This window comes from Furipterus horrens, unplaced genomic scaffold, assembly GCF_987537825.1.
Source record: "Furipterus horrens unplaced genomic scaffold, mFurHor1.1.pri manual_scaffold_17, whole genome shotgun sequence".
NCBI lineage: Eukaryota > Metazoa > Chordata > Mammalia > Chiroptera > Furipteridae > Furipterus > Furipterus horrens.
In genome coordinates, this window is record NW_028327187.1 from 13,843,020 (window position 1) to 13,861,285 (window position 18,266).

Below are 18,266 nucleotides of genomic sequence, written 5' to 3' on the forward strand. Positions count from 1 at the left end.
CTCAATTATATGCCACTATCTTATTGTTTGCTTCTAAATTTTCAAAGAAAATTGCCAGATTCAGTATCATTGAATACAGTAGAGATAAGTTGCTTTGAACTGGTGACAGATAATACTGTCTGAATGCCCCACTCTTTGGCCTGTATAGCAGAAAGGTTATTAAGAATTGGGCAAAAGAAACAGTGAGGCATCCCTAAGAGTGCAGATTCTGGGTGCAATTATTCACATGTGGAACCCAATTTATGGATATCTGTGGTAACCTAGGACTACCTCTGAGGTTAATCTGTGGCCACTAGCAGATGGAATGCCTTTGAGGAAACTGAGCTGGCCCTAACTAAAGTGGGTTATAATTTGAACATTAGAGTCTATATATCTGAATGCATTCCAAATCTGTAGAAGTGACTTCCGCATTATTCATTTGATATTACCTCTGCCTTTTATCATGTTCACAAATGTGTTTGACTGAAAGTTAACAGATTTCAAGTCCTCTGCCCACTTTTTAATTGGATTATTTGTTTTTTAAAGACTTTATTCATTTATTTTTAGAGAGAGGGGAGTGGTGGGAGACAGAAAGGGAGAGAAACGTCACTGTATAAGAGAAACATTAATCAATTGCCTATTGCATACCCTCAGCCAGGAACCCAGACCACAATCCAGGCATGTACCCTGACCGGGAATCGAACCAGTAACCTTGAGGTTCACAGGCCAGTGCTCAATCCACTGAGCCACATTTGCCAGGGCTGTTTGTTTGTTTGTGTGTTTTTGGTGTTGACTTGTATGAATTCTTTGTAAACCGTGGATATTAACCCCTTATCAATCACTGGCAAATATATTCTCCCATTCAGTGGGTAGTCTTTTCATTTTGTTGATGGTTTCCTTTGCTGTGCAAAAACTTTTTAGTTTGATGTAGTTCCATTTGTTTTTCCTTTCCTTCCCTTGCCCAAAGAGCTATATCAGAAAAAAATACTTCAGAAAATAAATGTGAGAGATTTTACTGCTCATATTTCTTCTATGAACTTTATGGTTTCACATCTTACATTTAAGTCTTTTATCTATTTTGAGTTGATTTTTAAGCATATTTTATTGATTGTGTTACTACAGTTCTCCCAATTTTCCCCCTTTGCCCCCCCACTTTGTCTAGACCAGCCTTCCCTCCAGCAATACCCCCTTAGTTCATGTCCGTGGGTCATGGGTGTAACTTCTTTGGATTCTCTCTCTCCTTTACTATTCTTAACATCCCTGTGTCTATTTTGTTCCTACCAATTATGCTTCTTAATCCCTGGATCTTTTCCCCAATTTTCCTCCTTCCCCCTCGCAGCTGATAACACTCCAGATGATCTCCATACCTATGATTCTGTTACTGTTATGGTTGTTTGCTTAGCTTGTTTTTGCTTTTTAGATTCTATTGTTGATACTTGTGAATTTATTGCCATTTTAGTGTTCATAGTTTTGATCTTCTTTTTCTTAAATAAGTCCCTTTAACATTTGATATAACAATGGCTTGGTGATGATGAACTCTTTTAGCTTTACCTTATCTGGGAAGTACGTCATCTGCCATTCCATTCTAAATGATAGCTTTGCTGGATAGAGTAATCTTGGTTGTAGGGCCTTGCTTTTGATCACTTTGAATACTTCTTCCCAGTCCCTTCCTGCCTTTCCTTTTGAGAAATCAGCTGACAGTCTTACAGTAACTCCTTTGTAGGTAACTTTTTTTCTCTTGCTGCTTTTAAGATTCTCTCTTTATCTTTAAACTTTGGCATTTTAATTATGATGTGCCTTGGTGTGGTCCTCTTTGGGTCCAACTTGTTTGGGACTCTGTGCTTCCTGGACTTGTATGTCTATTTCCTTCGCCAAATTAGGGATGTTTTCTTTCATTATTTTTTTCCAATAAGTTTTCCATTTTTTGTTCTTCCTCTTTTCCTTCTGGCCTCCTATGATTTGGATGTTGGTACATTTAAAGTTGTCCCAGAGGTTCCTAAGCCTGTCCTTGCTGTTTTTTTTGTTTGTTTGTTTGTTTTGTTTTTTTGCATTCTTGCTTCATCTTTCTGTTCTGGGAGAATGTTTATTTCCTCTTTTTGTTCCAGATTGCTGATTTGAATCCTGGCTTCATTCCCATCACTGATGGTTCCCTGTCTATTTTTCTTTATTTCACTTTGTATAACCATCACTTCTTTTTTCATTTTGTGGCTGTACTCAATCATTTCTATGAGCATCCTGATTACCAGTGTTTTGAACTCTGCATCTGATAGGTTGGCTATCTCCATTTCATTTACTTTTTTTCTGGGGTTTTGTTCTCTTCTTTCATCTGGGCCATATTTCTTTGCCTCCTCAATTTGGAACCCTCCCGGTATTCATTTCTGTGTATTGGGTAGAGCTGCTTTGACTCTGTGTCTTGGTAGCATGGACTAATGTACTAGGTGTCCTATAGGGTCCAGTGGCACAGCCTCCCCTATCACCCAAGCTGGGTACTCAAGGTGTGCCCTTTGTGTGGGCTGAGTACACCGTCCTCTTGTAGTTAAGCCTTGGTTGCTCTTGGAAGATCAATAGGAGAGATTTACCCAGGTCAGTCAGCTGCAAGGACTGGCTGTGACTACTGACCACCACCCTCCACCCTCTGTGGAGGATCAGCTGTGCAGGGGCAGGGTGGTGGTGCTCTTACATGGTCTGTAGCTGTCCACTGGGTGCACTGGCCCTGAGGTGTCCTTGGTGATGCATGCCAAGTTCAGCCCCCACCTTTTTTATTGCCTGGGGACACCCTGTCTGAGCTATAAAGCAATCTGAGATGGCTGCTGCTTGTGCTGGGTTGGAGATTCCTGGATGATGCCAAGCTGTGAATGTTGGCTGGCTGCTGCTAGCGCCAGGCCAGGGGCTCACTGAGGCCAGCTTTTGCTTGTTTGATAGGATTTAGGAAGTTGTGAAACATGAGCCAAGACCAGTCATTCATATGGAAAAGCAGCTTGGGTAGGTCCCTGAGTTGGGTCGGGCAGGGTCTCTGGGGATCTCTAAGGCAGGTCAGACAGTGTAGCCAGGTTATGGAGTCTCATATATGGCACCAGCTTGCTGGCTCTGTGGCTCTGTGGAAGGAGGGTTTAGAAAAGGGACAATGGCCTCTGTTCGCCTTGATGCCAGACACTTCAATTTCTCCCTGTATACCACTGGGGCCTTTCAAGCTGCCACCCTAGTGCCGGAGCCTAGAGGGAGTGAGTCTGAGTAGGTGAGTCCATGTGTGGTTTCTTTAAGAGGAACTGCTTGGGGCTGAGGAGTTTTTTCCACCAACTCAATCCCTGCTGGTTTTTGCAGCCAGAAGTCGTGGGGAGTTATCTTCCTGGCACTGGAACCCTGGACTGGTGGGCCTGGTGTGAAGCTGGAACTCCTCGCTCTTGAAATATCTCTCCTGAATTTTTATTCACCCCACTTGGGTGAGAGACCAGCCTGTGCCATGTCTGTGCCCCTGCTACCCATCTTGATGGATGTGGTTTCTTTAATTTCGTAGTTGTCAGACTTCCATTCAACTTGACTTCTGGTGGTTCTGGCTGATGGTTGTTCTATAATTTAGTTGTAATTTTGATGTGGTTATGCTAAGAGGTGAGCCATATCTACTTACACTGTCACCTTGACCTGTTATTTCTCATTAGCATTAAAAAAATTTTTTTTGCTATGCCCATTGGGTATTTCCCACTACCCTGTCTTCTAAATTGCTGATTTAATTCTGTTTCATTTAACCTGCTATTCTTTCTTTTACTGTATTCTTTATTTCAGGTACTGCATTCTTAATTTCTGATTTTTTTAATGCTTTCTATGTTCTTTTTTTATGTTTCCTATCCCTTTGTTGATGTTTTCATTGATTTCATTTATTCTTCCCTTAAGTTCCTTGAGTATCCTTATAACCAGTGTTTTAAACTCTGTATTTGGTAGATTGCCTGCCTCCATTTCATTTAGTTCTTCTTCTAGAGTTTTCTCCTTTTCTTGCATTTGGGACAATTTCTGTGTCTCCTCATTTTGGCTGACACTTTTTGTTTCTATGTATTAGGTAGATCTGCTACATCTCCCAGTCTTGGCAGGGTGGCCTTCTGTAGTAGGTATCCTGTGAGGCCCAGTGGTGCAATCTCCCTGGTCACTTGAGCTGGATTTTCCTGGAGTATCTTTTGTGTGGGCTTTTTATGTACTGCTTTTGTCTTTGAGCCTTGATTGCTATTGACACATCAGTGGGTGAGGTTGACCCTCAGACTGGCTGTGAAGCCTGGCCTGGACCGCAGGGGGCGAGCTGTTATGTTAGGGCTGACTCCATGAAGCATCATTCCCCACATTGGTCCTCTAGTGTCTGCTGTGACCACGCTTTGGGTGTGCTATATGTGGAGTTTATTGGGTGGTGTTCTTTTGTGGTCTGAACCTGGCCGTTGCGTGTTTTGATTCTGTGGCCTCTTGCATGATTGGTAGCTGCCTGTGCTCTGCCCAGAGTATCATGTGAAGTGCCTCACTGCTTACCTAGGGCAGCTACCATCATTTCTAGGCCTTGAACCACTCAGGAAGATGCACAGGGTGCACAGAGGCCAGCTGTCACCTCCCTGGGGCCTGTGGACCTCTGAGGGGTTTTAGGTAATTCTCCAGTATGGGCCACGTCCCTCTGCCTGTAAGAAACAACTGCTGAAAGAGACTCTGGTGTTGCTGGAGTTGGGTGTGGTGGGGTCCCAGAGAGTCACCAGCATGGTGCCAGGAGTATTTACCAGGTTAATGCAGATTCTGATTTGGAACCTACCTGAGAATTCAGGCTGTCTGGGGAAAGGGCTCAACACAGGAACAGTGGCACCATCCTGTGCCTATAGGCTATATGGGAATAGGGCTCAACAAAGGAACAGTCATTGCCTGAAGCCACACAATTCAGTTTCTCCCCATATGACCCTGGTGCCTTTTGAGCTGCTCTCTCTTCACTAAAGCTTAGGGGGAGTTTTTGTAGTTGAGTGAGTCTGTGCTCGGGCCCTTTAAGAGGATGTCTGGGTTTACAGCAGCCCTCCATCTCACCCAAACAGAATCCAAACTGATTTGCAGATATCACAGGGACTCCTCAGCACTTGTATTCCAAGCTGGTGTACGCAGTGTGGGACCAGCCCATTTCCAGTATCCACACCTCCTACCAGTTTCGATGTGGATTCTTCTTTGTATCCTTAGTTATAGGAGTTATAGGAGTTCCATTCAGCTAGTGTTCAGATGGTTTTCCAGGGTGATTGTTTTATAATTAGTTGTAATTTTGATGTGATCATGGGAGGAGGAGAGCATAGCATTTACTTACTATTCTATCTTGACTGGAAGTCCTATTTTTACATATTTTTTATTTTACAGATTCACTTTTAAAATATATAAGCTTTAAATAAATAAATATTATAGTGCTCTATAATAAATTAAAAAATAAAAATATGTTCTTAGCTCTCTAGGTTGCTTTCAAATTAACGCAAGTGCACATCTCACCGAAATGATATTCAGTGTACATACCATTTTGAATTCTACATTTTTTGACTTATTGTGACATAATCTTTATAACCATTATTTTTCACTTTTTAATTTTCATTTATGTATTCCCATATTGTCAAACTTTAGGTTGTATCCTAATTATTGGTTGGAAATAATGCTGTGATAAATATTTTTATGCCTAGTTTGTCTCTGTCTTTATAATACGTTCTCAGACATGGAATTATTGACCTGTATATTCTTATGATTTTAAAATACATATTACCAAATTCATTTATAAAAGAGTTGTACCAGTTTACACTACCACAAAAAAAGCACAAGAATGTCTGTTTTATCATACCCTTACTTCCTGATTTATCTTTGCTAAGTTAGAAATGAAAAACTTAGGGAATAGAGTTTTACACTGCACTGATACCAGCTGCATCTTTCAATCAAAACTGAATCTGATACTTCAAGGTATGGCCCAGCATCAACTTCTTTCAGTGGTAATAATTACCTACCTGGACCCAATAGGTATTAACCAGAACTTCTTGTTGTCTCCAAAAACCTGCTGGATATTTTTGATGAAGCCAAGGTTGAACCCATTTTTCTTTGGGCCACTTGTAAACACTGGAGTGCAGAAGGCCTCTAGTGCAGGGTAGGGGAGTTGAAGAAAAGAGGAAGAAAACAATAAAGAAATAAATTTCAGGACTATCATGATTTAATAGTTCTCCATGCATGTGACTTGGTTCTATGAGATCTTTTTGCTGTGGTAGCATAGGCCCTTCATTCTTAGTGACTGCTATATTACTTAGGAAAAACCATTTTAACCACTTAATACAAAGTAACTTCATTATTAAATACAAAGAATTGTTATTCTCTTTTTCTTTAATGGCAGAAAAAACATATGATGGAGGAAATAATTAGGCAGCCACAGGCACAGAATATATTTTGTAGTGCTGCATGTAAGTAGCAACAGAATAAATTTAATAGCACTTTATTTGAATCTAGTTGACAACAACCAAATAGTCTCCATCTTTAAAGTTGGGGCCAAAGCAATAAAATGCAAAGAGATGATAATAACATTGATCTGGATTTGAATCACTTCAGAAATGAAGATGTTCACACTGAAGGCTGCAGTATAAGAAACCGGGCAAACTATAATCACCTTAAGGACTGAGAAACTGAACCATGTTACTACATATTATATTTAAACACACATTTATTCCATTAAGCAAATACTTTCACTGATGGACTCTGGCTGTATCTGGCCATTTCCTATTTGTTCTTTGTTTTCAGACTCTTATCATGAAGTTTTTAGTACTTTTCCATTTGCAGCTGAATCTACCATCCTAGCAACTAGGTACTACATATATATTTGGTTTAGAAAATGAGTGTAAATGCTTTCTTACCTGTTAGTGTTATTAGCAAATGAGTTTAAAAGTATAGTGGATTTTGTACTAAACTTTCCTCAAATCTGTTTTAGCTGAACATTACCAATATGACCCTTTCTCCTCACTCCTTATGTATTAATTTGCATACAATGGAAATATTTCTTTCACTATAGATGAAAACATTGCTGCACTGTAATCCATCAGAAATATAGTTCTCCAAATAACAGCCCAGAGTACAAAGTAATGGACAGGAAAAAAAAAAGTTCATTTCTTGTACTCATTTTCCAGAGACTCAATTGTTTAAGGTGTTTATCTTATTCCCACAGTCCCTACACAGCTCCTTGATGATTGTAGATATTCAATAATTTGTTGGTCTGAATTCTTTCTTGGGACTCTATTTTTGGATGTGCGCAATAAATTAGACTCTTCTATCTTTATCAACCTTTACCTCCTGCTTCGGGTATTCCCTTCTGTACTGACTCTGCCCTTCGCTTCCTCATGTGAACATTTTTTAGGAAATTTTCCACCTGTACATCTGGAGAGCTATTATGCAATATGAACTATAAAGAGCAAAGGTCATTTTTGGTTTTGTGTGAGGTTTCATTCACTACTGCTATCTTCCTTATGTAAGCTTCCTTCAGCATGGCTCTCCAGTTTGGTAAAATGTGTTTACATTTGTCTCCGTTTGGAGACAAAGGGATGTCACTGCAGCTAAAATGCTTCACTGGAAGTTTTCCTCTTCCTTGGGAACAATTCTTAGGTCACTATGATATACATTACTGTGTTTTTTTTCTAGTCTTAATATTCAGTCTTACCTAAGGTGGTTTTGTTTCTGCTGACAAGCCAACAATGGTAACCGAAGAGAATCACGAGGCTGACAAAAAACATGCAGGCCACAAAGAGGAGAAAAAGGACATGGAACTTAGAGCGAACACTGGGCAATTCCCCCTAGGAAAGAAATAATAAACAGAAACAAAAGGTTAAAGTAGTGAGGCTTGACTAGCTTTTCTATACTGGTTAGAAATTTTTCATACATTTAAAATGTCTAGTTGTGACTTAAAAGGTAGATTTTGTAAAATTTCTACAGAACAGTTCTTTCTGTTGATGACCATACCTCTTATGGATATGCTTTCAGCTTACAAAGTCTAAAATGGATTCTTGCTTAAGTGCAGTTCAGTGTAAAATAAGAGTCTATAATGTACCCAATAGAAAAGGGTAATGTGAAAAGGATATACTCAGTCCATAACTGGTATGCAATGTCTTAAGACTTGTTCTCCCAGTTAGTTTCCAAATTGTGAGTCCTTAGCTAGAGGTAATTTAGAGATCGTACGGTTCATCCTGTTACCTCAAGGTGGGTTATTCTGGAATACTTTATATGGCATGTTTCCTTGGACACATATGTGTGTTGAAAATGTCATGGTGATATATGTAAGAAGTTAAAATACATAGGTAGAGCTCCTTTTCTCACCCTTTCCCCCTTCTTTCCTTGCTCCTTCCTCTTTTTCTTCCTCCTTTCCTCCCCCCTTCCATTCCAATAAACATTTACTGCCAAAAAAAGTACATAGGTAGAATTTTAAAACATTCTTCCCATAAGCCATGACCTTATTTTAAGGCCACTACCAACTATATGTGTGTGTGTGTGTTTTGTTTTGTTTTGTTTTGTTTTTAGTAGCTGAAGTACAATATGCTGATATATTACATCCTCTAAAATTATGTTTAGACAGTAAAATCAAGCAGTATTTGACAGGCAAATTTAAAAGTAGATAGCTAAAGACTTTTTAATCTTTAAAAAAATTATTTACACTATTCCAGATGTTCCCATTTTCCCCCTTTGCTCACCTCCACCCAGCCCTCATCCCTTCTTCCCTCAGGCCATCACTGCACTTTAAGATTTCTATAGTTAGCTGGGGCATCTTATCATCTATGTGGCACCAGACTTTCTTTTAATATGCAGCCCTACACCAAAATGAATTTTCTAAAGTTATACAGCATGCACAGCATGTAACGTTTTGTTTTCTGAAGATAATATTAGAAACTTCTTTCAATTTTGGTGTGAGCAGTTGTGAGAATGACTTTTCTTCATTCCCTCCTTTCCTGTGCTGATCATTATTTTGATGTGATGAATTATTTTCAAATGTTTCCAAGTGACCTCAAGTGATACAGTTAAAGGTGATTCTTGAAGTAGGCCTTACATTAGGATCTGGTTCTACTCTAGTTGGGAAGGAGAAAGTCAAGGCTGGAAAACACTTGGCAAATTTGGCTACTACAAATATTATTTTCTTCTCTTAAGAGGAGATTTTTATTCCTTTTGATGTAAGGAAATACTGGCAATCTTCCAGAGTGTGTGTGTTTGAAGAACAAACATAAGCAGAATTAAGCCAGTGAGATGATTTCATTTGAGGAGTGGTCTGGGTGAAATTTGCATGAAATTTGTACCCCAGACAATAGCTACCCCCAGGACTTCAACCTTCAGGAACTTTTATCTGAAGCTCCCTTTTAAAATGATACCTCTTGGCCTAAGCACTCAAACAGAATATGATTGTTTTTTGTTTGTTTTGTTTTGAATTTATAGGATAAAACTCCATATATCATTCTGTAGTAGTTTTTGCCTGGCTGGATTTTTATTTCACATCTCTACTTTTTCAGTATGTTTTTTAAAGCTTTTAAAACTCATATTTATTTTAATATTTACCTTTTATGTTGAAATGGACAATAGAAAATGACTACACCAGAGGGAATGACATAAAGTCACTTCACACCCTGGATAGCTGAGCTGGACGTCTTTCTCTCCCCTAATTACTCTTACAGGACTCTCTTCTATTTGTCAAATCATATCTATTGTGCTGTCCCTTGATAAAATACTTAATATTTAACATTTTTTATTAGAATAGGGTGATGGCCCTATGCTCAAAATTACTTTTTCAGGAGAAAACCAAGCTAAACTACTCAAAGCAATAACCACCAGAAACAGTTCCGGGGAATACTGGTAAAATAATACCTATTACCTTGGTTCCAAATTAATTCATAGCCTCTGTGAGGAGATCATGGCCCAGAACTAGAGAATTATATTACTAATTTTTCATAAGATAAAGATCAATTTCCTAACAAAATAGCAACTCTTTAAGTTAATATTGAGAGGAAAGACACAATCTGATGATCTTCTGAATTCTTTATTCCAAAGGAACTAGAGCTTCTCCATAGCAGGACCATTATGGGCAGTAACATCACTGGGCTTAGAGTCAGATTCAAATCCTGACTGAAACTTACAAGCTGGGTGATCCTGAGCATGTCGCTTACCTATCATAAGCCTCAGTTTTATCATCTTTAAATGAGACTAACAATTCCTGCTTTGTTTACTTCACAAGACTGTGGTGAGGATAAAATGAAATAATAGATATAAAAGTGCTTTGAAAATGGTAAAGTACCACACAACTGAATGTTGTCGTTCTTAGAAGCACAGCTAGTTTCCTTGTTTCAATAGCTTTTAAAATAAATGGCAGTGTTTACTTTTCATTTTAAGGGAGACCCGATTCACACTGGAAAAAAAAAAAAAATTCTAAACTGCTCCAAAGTGCTCTCCGGCTGGAGAAACTGCAAAGAAGCATTTCTCTGAACTGTCAATGTCCTTTTCATTTGAAGGAAAGCCAAGACAGGTTTCTTTGCCTCTTTCTCATCTGTCAGGAATGAGCTAGTATATTGTGGAGACAAAATAAGGGCATAGGAAAGGACAAGGCTATGTTCACTGCTGATATTGCTTGTGAATATTGACAGATTTCTGGTGATTGAGTCAAATCCAAATATTATCTTTTAAGAGTGAAAAAAAGCATATGGCACTTGGCTAGCATTTTGGTATTTGATTATTGGCTGACTAGGAATGCCAAAGGCAAAACGTGTTGTTTACTCTGTTGTGAGAGAATTGAGTAGTTCTTAAACAGTAGCTTACTGTGTTAAGGGCCAAGTCAAGTCTGTAGTGAAGACTAAGGCTGACGCATTGCCTGCTGAATTGGATGCAGTAGATTTTATTTACTTTCAGAGTAGTAGCTCAGTGTGTGAATAAAACACCAAACATGTCATAGAAACAAGCAATAGAGAAGAGATCCTGTGCTGTGGAAAAGAGCCAATGAAAAAACACCAAGATGGTGAAGCATTTTGTATTTGGGGAAAAATACAAAACTGATGAGAAAATCTCATTTCTGCTTATACTTTTGTGTCTCTGAGTTAAAAATTTTGATATCCATTACATCGTTCCTGATTCTTACGTTTATTAAATATTTGAATCGATTAAGTAAGTGGACAGGAGGATGGAAAGCACATGTCACTATAATTTTCTACACTATACTTCCTATATTAGTAGGGATGAATCACTATTTAACAATTTAAATATTCTCAGCTACTTAGGTTCTCACTGCCTTGCTTTTCTCCCTTTTCCCCCTCCAGTTTATTATAATCCACATTCTGATCACAGGATTCACGTTCTTTCCCTGCTGCTTTATCTCTACCTGGTGCGAGATATTCCCGTTATACAGGCTCTGGTGTAATTCCTAAAATCACTAATGGCCCTGCCTACATCTGTCTTTTGTTATTCAGGTTCAGTTTGAACAATTCTCTTCATGGAAGGTTATGATGTCTTTGTAATTACACTAGAGTTGTGTGGAGGGAATGTCTTCTGGAGTCTACTGGCATGAAACAAAACAACATATTTTACTATACTTCTGCCAGACCCTGTATACATGTGTAAACTCAAAATCTGCCTTCAATTCTTTTGGAAATAGATGGGATATGATATATATCTTCAAGTAGAAGAAAAACGAAAGTAGGATATTTTTTAGATTTCATTATAATTATTAGAATCATATTTTGAAAAGTAGAGTGCTTTCAGCATCTGTTTTATTTGGTTTTGGCAATAAGCCAGTGAAGCAGGTAATAGAGCCAGTATTAGAACTCCAGCTTTGCTATACAAAGTTCAAATAAGACTCTTAATTTCATTTGGTCATATGTGAAGATGAGCCAATGTACCTTTCTTTCCAGCAGAAATTTTGCAACTCTCCTTTGAATAAGGAATTAGAAATTATTTTCTAACAATGAGGGAGTACTTTGTTACCCCTTTTTCTTAAGAAGCTGAGGATGTGGAATTTGTTTCAGCATTTGTCAAATCTATAATTGGTAAGATGTAAATTTTTAAAACTTGACTAGAGAAGTACATTGTAAAGAATCAGTAAGAGTCAAGAGCTTAGGTTCCTGAACACCTTAAAAAGATTCTCATATATGACAGAAACTTGTTCAATGGGAATCTTTGAATCTCCTGAATCTCAGAATATTCAAGATGGAAAACTTGCTTTTGGTGCCTTCCCTTCTGGTTACTTCCATACTAGTTATTTAAAAGCATAAAAGAAAGATAAGGTGAACAATGTCACAGACCGTACTAGGTGTGTATTTGGGGTTTTGGGGTGGGGGTGGCCGGGAACTTCAGGGTTTTTAAACTTACTCTCCAGTATTTGATGAAATAGCTGAAGACCGTTGTAGCAATGTACAGGCAGTAGAGAACAGAATAAGCTAAGAACTGAAGGAAGAATTTATAGTTGGAAAATCCAATGCAATTATTAACCCTAAAAAAAAGAGAAAAACTAATTTGAAATCGGACCCATTTATTAAGAGCACACTGACACATAAGTGAATTAAGCAATTAAAGTATGTTGCTCCTGATGTTTCATTATGTGTTGCATAGGAACTCAACAGAAATAAAGTCCCTTTAGAGGAACAGATTAGAAAAACAGGTTCATGCCTCACTTGTTTCTCCTTTTATTTACAGGTACAGAGACACCTGGCCATTCTACTCGTTCTGGGCTGGTTCCTGACACACCCAAGCAAATCTAGATCTTGCATGCTGAAGACCTATTAAAACCTTAGTAGCTATACTTAGAACAGTGGCATGATTTCAGACTGGTTCCCTAGATCAGAGAGAAATTTTGGAGAATTGCTGAAGTTAACAATCTAGAGAATTTCAAACACCAAGACAGAAAAAAAAAAAAACAGATTGTGTAATGTCAAAGAGAATTATTTTGTGCTCTATTTCATTATTATATCTAATTACTAAAGCTAATGGACAAGAGACCATTAACTCTGTGACCACAAGAATTCACTACCATGCCTTTGGTGGTATATTTCCTCTTGCTTTAAAATATTAAGCCCCCTTTCCCTCCCACAGATAAAAAGCCCAGTGAATAGCAGAAACAGGCATGTTACAACTATGCTTAGTAAAGTAGGCATATGAAGCAACTTTGATCTTTTTAAAGGAAATAATTAAATAAAAGGAACTTACCAAGGGCAGTGATGGTCCATTTTTAATACACACCTAAAAAAGGAGCAAAATACAGTCTGATAAGTAGGGCTATGGATATGAAGCAGCACCTCATAATTGAACTGAAGGTCTCACTAGTATTTTTACATGGTGCCAGTACACTCATGCTTAGATTTCCACTATAGCTACTCTAAAACAATTGTGTTCTCACTTCTTCCTAAGATTAGCCAATCACAACAATTTACAGAATCATGCTGGTGACAAGTTACATGCCTAGAAGTCCAACCTTTAAAAGGGATTGTGAATTCTAGGATATTGATACAGAGAAGTCTAAGACATCATCCTTCATTTTGCTCAATACTTAGTTTACTAAAAGTACATAAGAAAATTTATGGTTATAGCTTGTGTTTGAATCAAGGGTAAAATAAATACAGGTGGAACAAGCACCCAAGAAGAAAGATAAGATTATGTTTATTAACAAAAAATGGGGTTTTACAAAGCTGAAGCAATTTGAGTAATGAAACAAAGGAGTAGTGAGTTGTAAAACAAAATATAAAATAATTATCCATACCTACATACTGATATAAATAAATGATTGAATAAATAAATAAATGAAGGAAAAGAGACAAATATCCCATGCAGAAGAATTCAAAATAACATATGTAGATAGATACTCTGCCTTCAAGAAGGGGGAACATAACTCCTCAATCCTTTAATGTGGGCTGCACATAATGACTTCGTTCCAAAGAGTACAGCTTGGAAAGGGGAAGAGAGTAACTTTATAGTGGAAAAATCTGACACAAACTACCTCAATCCAGATTATCTAAATTGACACCACAATGATCAGTCATGTCTATACTATGTACCCTTGATATGATACAGTGAGAATGGCACTTTACCTCTATGGTCCTCCTCCCCAAAATACATTACCCAAGTCCATTCTTGAGAAAAATATCAGAAAAATCCCAGCTGAAGTATATTCTACAAAGTACTTGACAATTCCTAAAAGCTGTCAAGACTATTAAAAAAAAAAAAAAGTCTGAGAAACTGTCACAGCTAAGAGAAGCCTAAGAAGACATGACAACTAAATGTAATGTGATGTCCTGAATGGGATCTTGGAATAGAAAAAGAACATTAGGGGAAAACCGAGGAAATCTAAATAGAGGATAAATTTCAGTCAAAAATAATGTATAAATATTCATTAATTGTAACAAATTTACCATATTAATATCAGATGTTAATAATAAGGAAACTTGGTGTGGGACATATGAAAACTATCTTTACAGTAATTCTATTAATCTAAAACTGTTCTAAAATAAAATGTTCATTTTTATTGAAATGTTTATTTTTTAAATGGGGTTTGATTTTTCTTTCCTATCCTTAGAATAGTTTGAATAATATCCCTGTGAAGGTGTTTGGCATGTACTCATTATGATTGATAGGAAATGTTCTTATTTAGAAATGGTTACATCTTAAGATCAGTCACATTGTTGTCTAGGCAACCATCAGTGGCCAAGCTCAGTCCAGGGGAAATATGACTGTCACTTACATAGCACAGACAGAGCAGTGGTGGCAGCGATCTGGCTTGATCAAATGGCACCGGTCACAGAATCTTACAGCTATAGGAAAAATAAGATGGTTAGCACTGATTATGGTCAATGTGATACCATGTATCTTCCTAGCCTATCTGAATGGCTTGCTATACACTGATTACAGGTAGTCAAACTCATTTCAGGTTATCAAGTAAAAAACAGATGGCATAAGAGAATTGTGGCATGTATTTTTTCCTGCTGTACCATGCTTTCTTTTTTCAAATACAAGCAATAGTTACTTAGAAATTTACAAAGGTAGAATAAATGAGTCAGCTGGGCTGCTCAGGAATTAAGTTACAGAGGCAAAAGAGGGCCCTTTGAGAGGGAGAGTGAGCCTGTGCAAAGGTAACATGCCTGAGGGAGGAAGAAGGGGAAAGGTGCTGGTGTGCCCCAGAGAGAGGGAAAGGGGAGAGGGAAACAAAGAGGGTGTGGAAAGGTTCAGGTATACTCAAGACAGAAAGAGGGAGAATGTTCTGTTGTATAGATCTTGAAAGTGCTTTTGGGGGGATGAAGGTAAGGGGAAAGCTTTCATATCTTAGGACTAGATAAGATACTTAATCATAAGATTTTGTATTATAAAACAAACCATATAGTCAACTGAGTGATCTTGGGAAAATCATTTAGCCTTTGTTTACTTCAACCCTCATATCTGAAAACTAGGATTCATATTTTATGTTCTGTCTTCAGAGGCTTTATGAGGTAAGTAAAATTCTTAAAGCATGGTAAATATATTGGTTCTTAAAATAACAATTTGGAGAACATAAGAGACATTCTAGAACAATTACATCAAGTGATCATTTCACAGATGAAAGAAGACCTCAACCAAACCAACTGAATTATATAAGTTCACACAATGAGTGAGTGGCAGGCAGGCTGTGACCAGTACAGTTTTCTTGAACCCATAGTTCAGGGTCCTCTCTACTCAGTAAGTCTGATATGAAAAATCATTTCTCCCTCCCTCCCTCTTTCCTTTCTTACTTTATTTTCATTACATGAAAGGCATTTTTTTTATAATTTTTAAAAATCTTTCAATTACAGTTGACATACAATATTATATTACTTTCAGGTATACAACATAGTAATTATATACCTTACAAAGTGATCACACTGACAATTCTAGTACCCCTCTAAAACCATACATAATTGTTACAATATAATTAACTATATCCCCTATGCTGTACTTAACACCCCCATAACTGTTTTGTAACTGCCAATTTGCACATTCAGCTCTTCTGTCCATTTTCTAATCAGATTGTTTGCTTGTTTGCTGTTGAGTTGTATGAGTTCTTTCCATATTTTGGATAGTAAACTCTTGCTGTTGGTTGTCTTTTGTTTTGCTGGCAGTTTCTCTTGCTGTGCAGCTTTTTAGTTTGATGCAGTCCCATTAATTTATTTTTGCCTTTACTTCCCTTGCCTTTGGGGTTAAATCCATAAAATCTTCTCTATGACCAAGGTCCACAACATAGTACCTATGTGTTCTCCTATGTAATGTATTGTTTCTGATGTCATATTTAGTCTTCGATCCATTTTTAATTATTTTTTGTGCATGGGGACAAACGGTAGCCATTTCATTCTTTTGCGTATGGTTTTCCAATTTTCCCAGAACCATTTATTGAAGACGCTTTCTTTTTTCTGTTTTATGTTTTTGGCTCTTTTGTCAAAAATTATTTGCCCATATACATGTAGTTTTATTTCTGGGCTCTCAATTCTGTTCCACTGGACTGTGTGTCTCTTTAAATGGGGATTGCATTAATATTGCTTTAAGTAGTATGGACATTTTAACTATGTTGATTCTTCTAATGCATGAGTAAGTAATATCTCTTCATTTCATTGTGTCTTTTTCAATCTCTTTTAATAATGCTTTGTAGTTTTCAGTATATAGGTCCTTCACATCCTTTATTGAGTTTATTCCTAGGTATTTTGTTCTTTTTGTTGCAATTGCAAAAGGAATTGTTATTTTCATTTTTTTTTTCTGAAATTTCATTGTTAGTATGTAGAAATTCAGTGGATTTTTGTGCATTAATTTTGTATCCTGCAATTTTACTCTATTTATTTTTCATTTTTAATTGATTTTTGGTGGATGTTAGGGCCAGAGACCCCATGTTGCCTGCCCACCTGTGTCAGAATTGGCAAAACAGACTATAATCAGTGGCCACTGTATCCTTAGAAACTACAGCCTGCAGCCATGCAGGACCTGAGCCACCACCTGTGCTGAAACAAAGAGGGTCTGCGACACCAGCCATGCACCTGATCACAAGGTTCCCTATTATCATCAGAGGCAACTGAGGCATAGCCACTAGCATCCTGCTGCAAACTAGTTACACCCCCATTGCCCCTTCCCCCCTCCCATAATCATTTCTGAGAAACAAGGACCATAAATCTCATGACAGCCAACCCTAATCAGGGGACATTGTTGTTTTGCAAACACCTATACCCTGGACTCTGGAGTTGACCAGAAGGATGACTCACTCCCTGAGGGTCTGTTCCATGCCCTTAGAATTTCCTCTACTCCTTCCCTTGGGGCTTCATTCTGTCCAGACTTAACCGGTCTGACCACAGTGTCTCCCTCCTAATAAAAGCCTCAGTTGGACTTTTCCAGCTCCAGATCCTTTCTTAGCCACCACGGCAACCTAACATTTTGGTGCTGAAGCCCAGGACCGGAAACCTGGGACATTTCCTCTGGCCTCCTGAGACCTGAGACTAGGGGAGCAGTGGGCAGTGGAAGCTCGACCTGTGATAACCCCCTAACCCCGTCTCTGTGAGGTTTGGAGGCCTGAAAGCCAGACCTAGGAGACCCAGGGACACCCATTTGCCTGGCCTTCTGCATCCACACCAGCCTCTACCAGGGTAAGGAGTTTGCTTTCTCCCCATGCTTCTAGTCCTCTCTCTGCTCCTGTTGTCACTGGACAACATTCTGGAACCCCCAGCACTGGGTGAGAGGTGCTACTGGGTCTTGGACCCTTGAGGGTGAGACGATCGAGAGACACCTGGCTCTGATAGCTCACAGGGTGGGGTGGCCCCTGAGAGGCCCTCAAGCTGGGAGACAGGTCTTACTCTTCACCCCTCTCATATTTATTCCTTGCCAATAGGGGTTCGAGCCAATCCAAACCCCTGCAGAACACCCCCCCCCCCTGGGGTGTCTCCTGAGAAGCCTCAAGGACTTAGTCCTTGAAGTGGACATCAAGCCTAAAAGACCGATATTTCTCTGTAACACTGCCTGGCCTCAATATAAATCAGACAATGGGTCTGTTTGGCCTGAGAACAGGACACTTGACCCCCTAATATTAACTTATCTCAACAACTATTGTCATTATGTGGGCAAATGGAGTGAAATCCCCCACGTTCAAGCCTTTTTTGAACTGCATAGGTACCCCACCCTCTGTCAATCCTGTTCCACTTACCAGATCCTCCTTCTTCGATCTCCCCTCCCGAAATGCAGCCATTTTGATCCTACAGATACCACTGCTCTGTCTCTGACTCCCCAAACTCCTTCTGATCCCCTAAAAAACTGCCTGCTCTCCATTATTCCTCCCTATGCTC

The 18,266-nt window shown here is 38.5% G+C and overlaps 1 protein-coding gene across 2 annotated transcripts in view; it reads right to left on the reverse strand.

Moving 5' to 3' along the window:
- The window catches only part of ZDHHC15 (zDHHC palmitoyltransferase 15), an 87,395-nt gene that overhangs the window by 18,700 nt on the left and 50,429 nt on the right, over positions 1–18,266 (reverse strand). For both annotated transcript variants that reach the window (XM_090263898.1, XM_090263897.1), the window contains exons 5-9: positions 14,684–14,753; positions 13,156–13,188; positions 12,322–12,442; positions 7,652–7,784; positions 5,964–6,090 (exon numbers count right to left, since the gene is read on the reverse strand). In XM_090263898.1, coding sequence (XP_090120024.1) covers positions 5,964–6,090; positions 7,652–7,784; positions 12,322–12,442; positions 13,156–13,188; positions 14,684–14,753 — 484 coding nt within the window. The remainder of the gene's footprint in view (positions 1–5,963; positions 6,091–7,651; positions 7,785–12,321; positions 12,443–13,155; positions 13,189–14,683; positions 14,754–18,266) is intronic.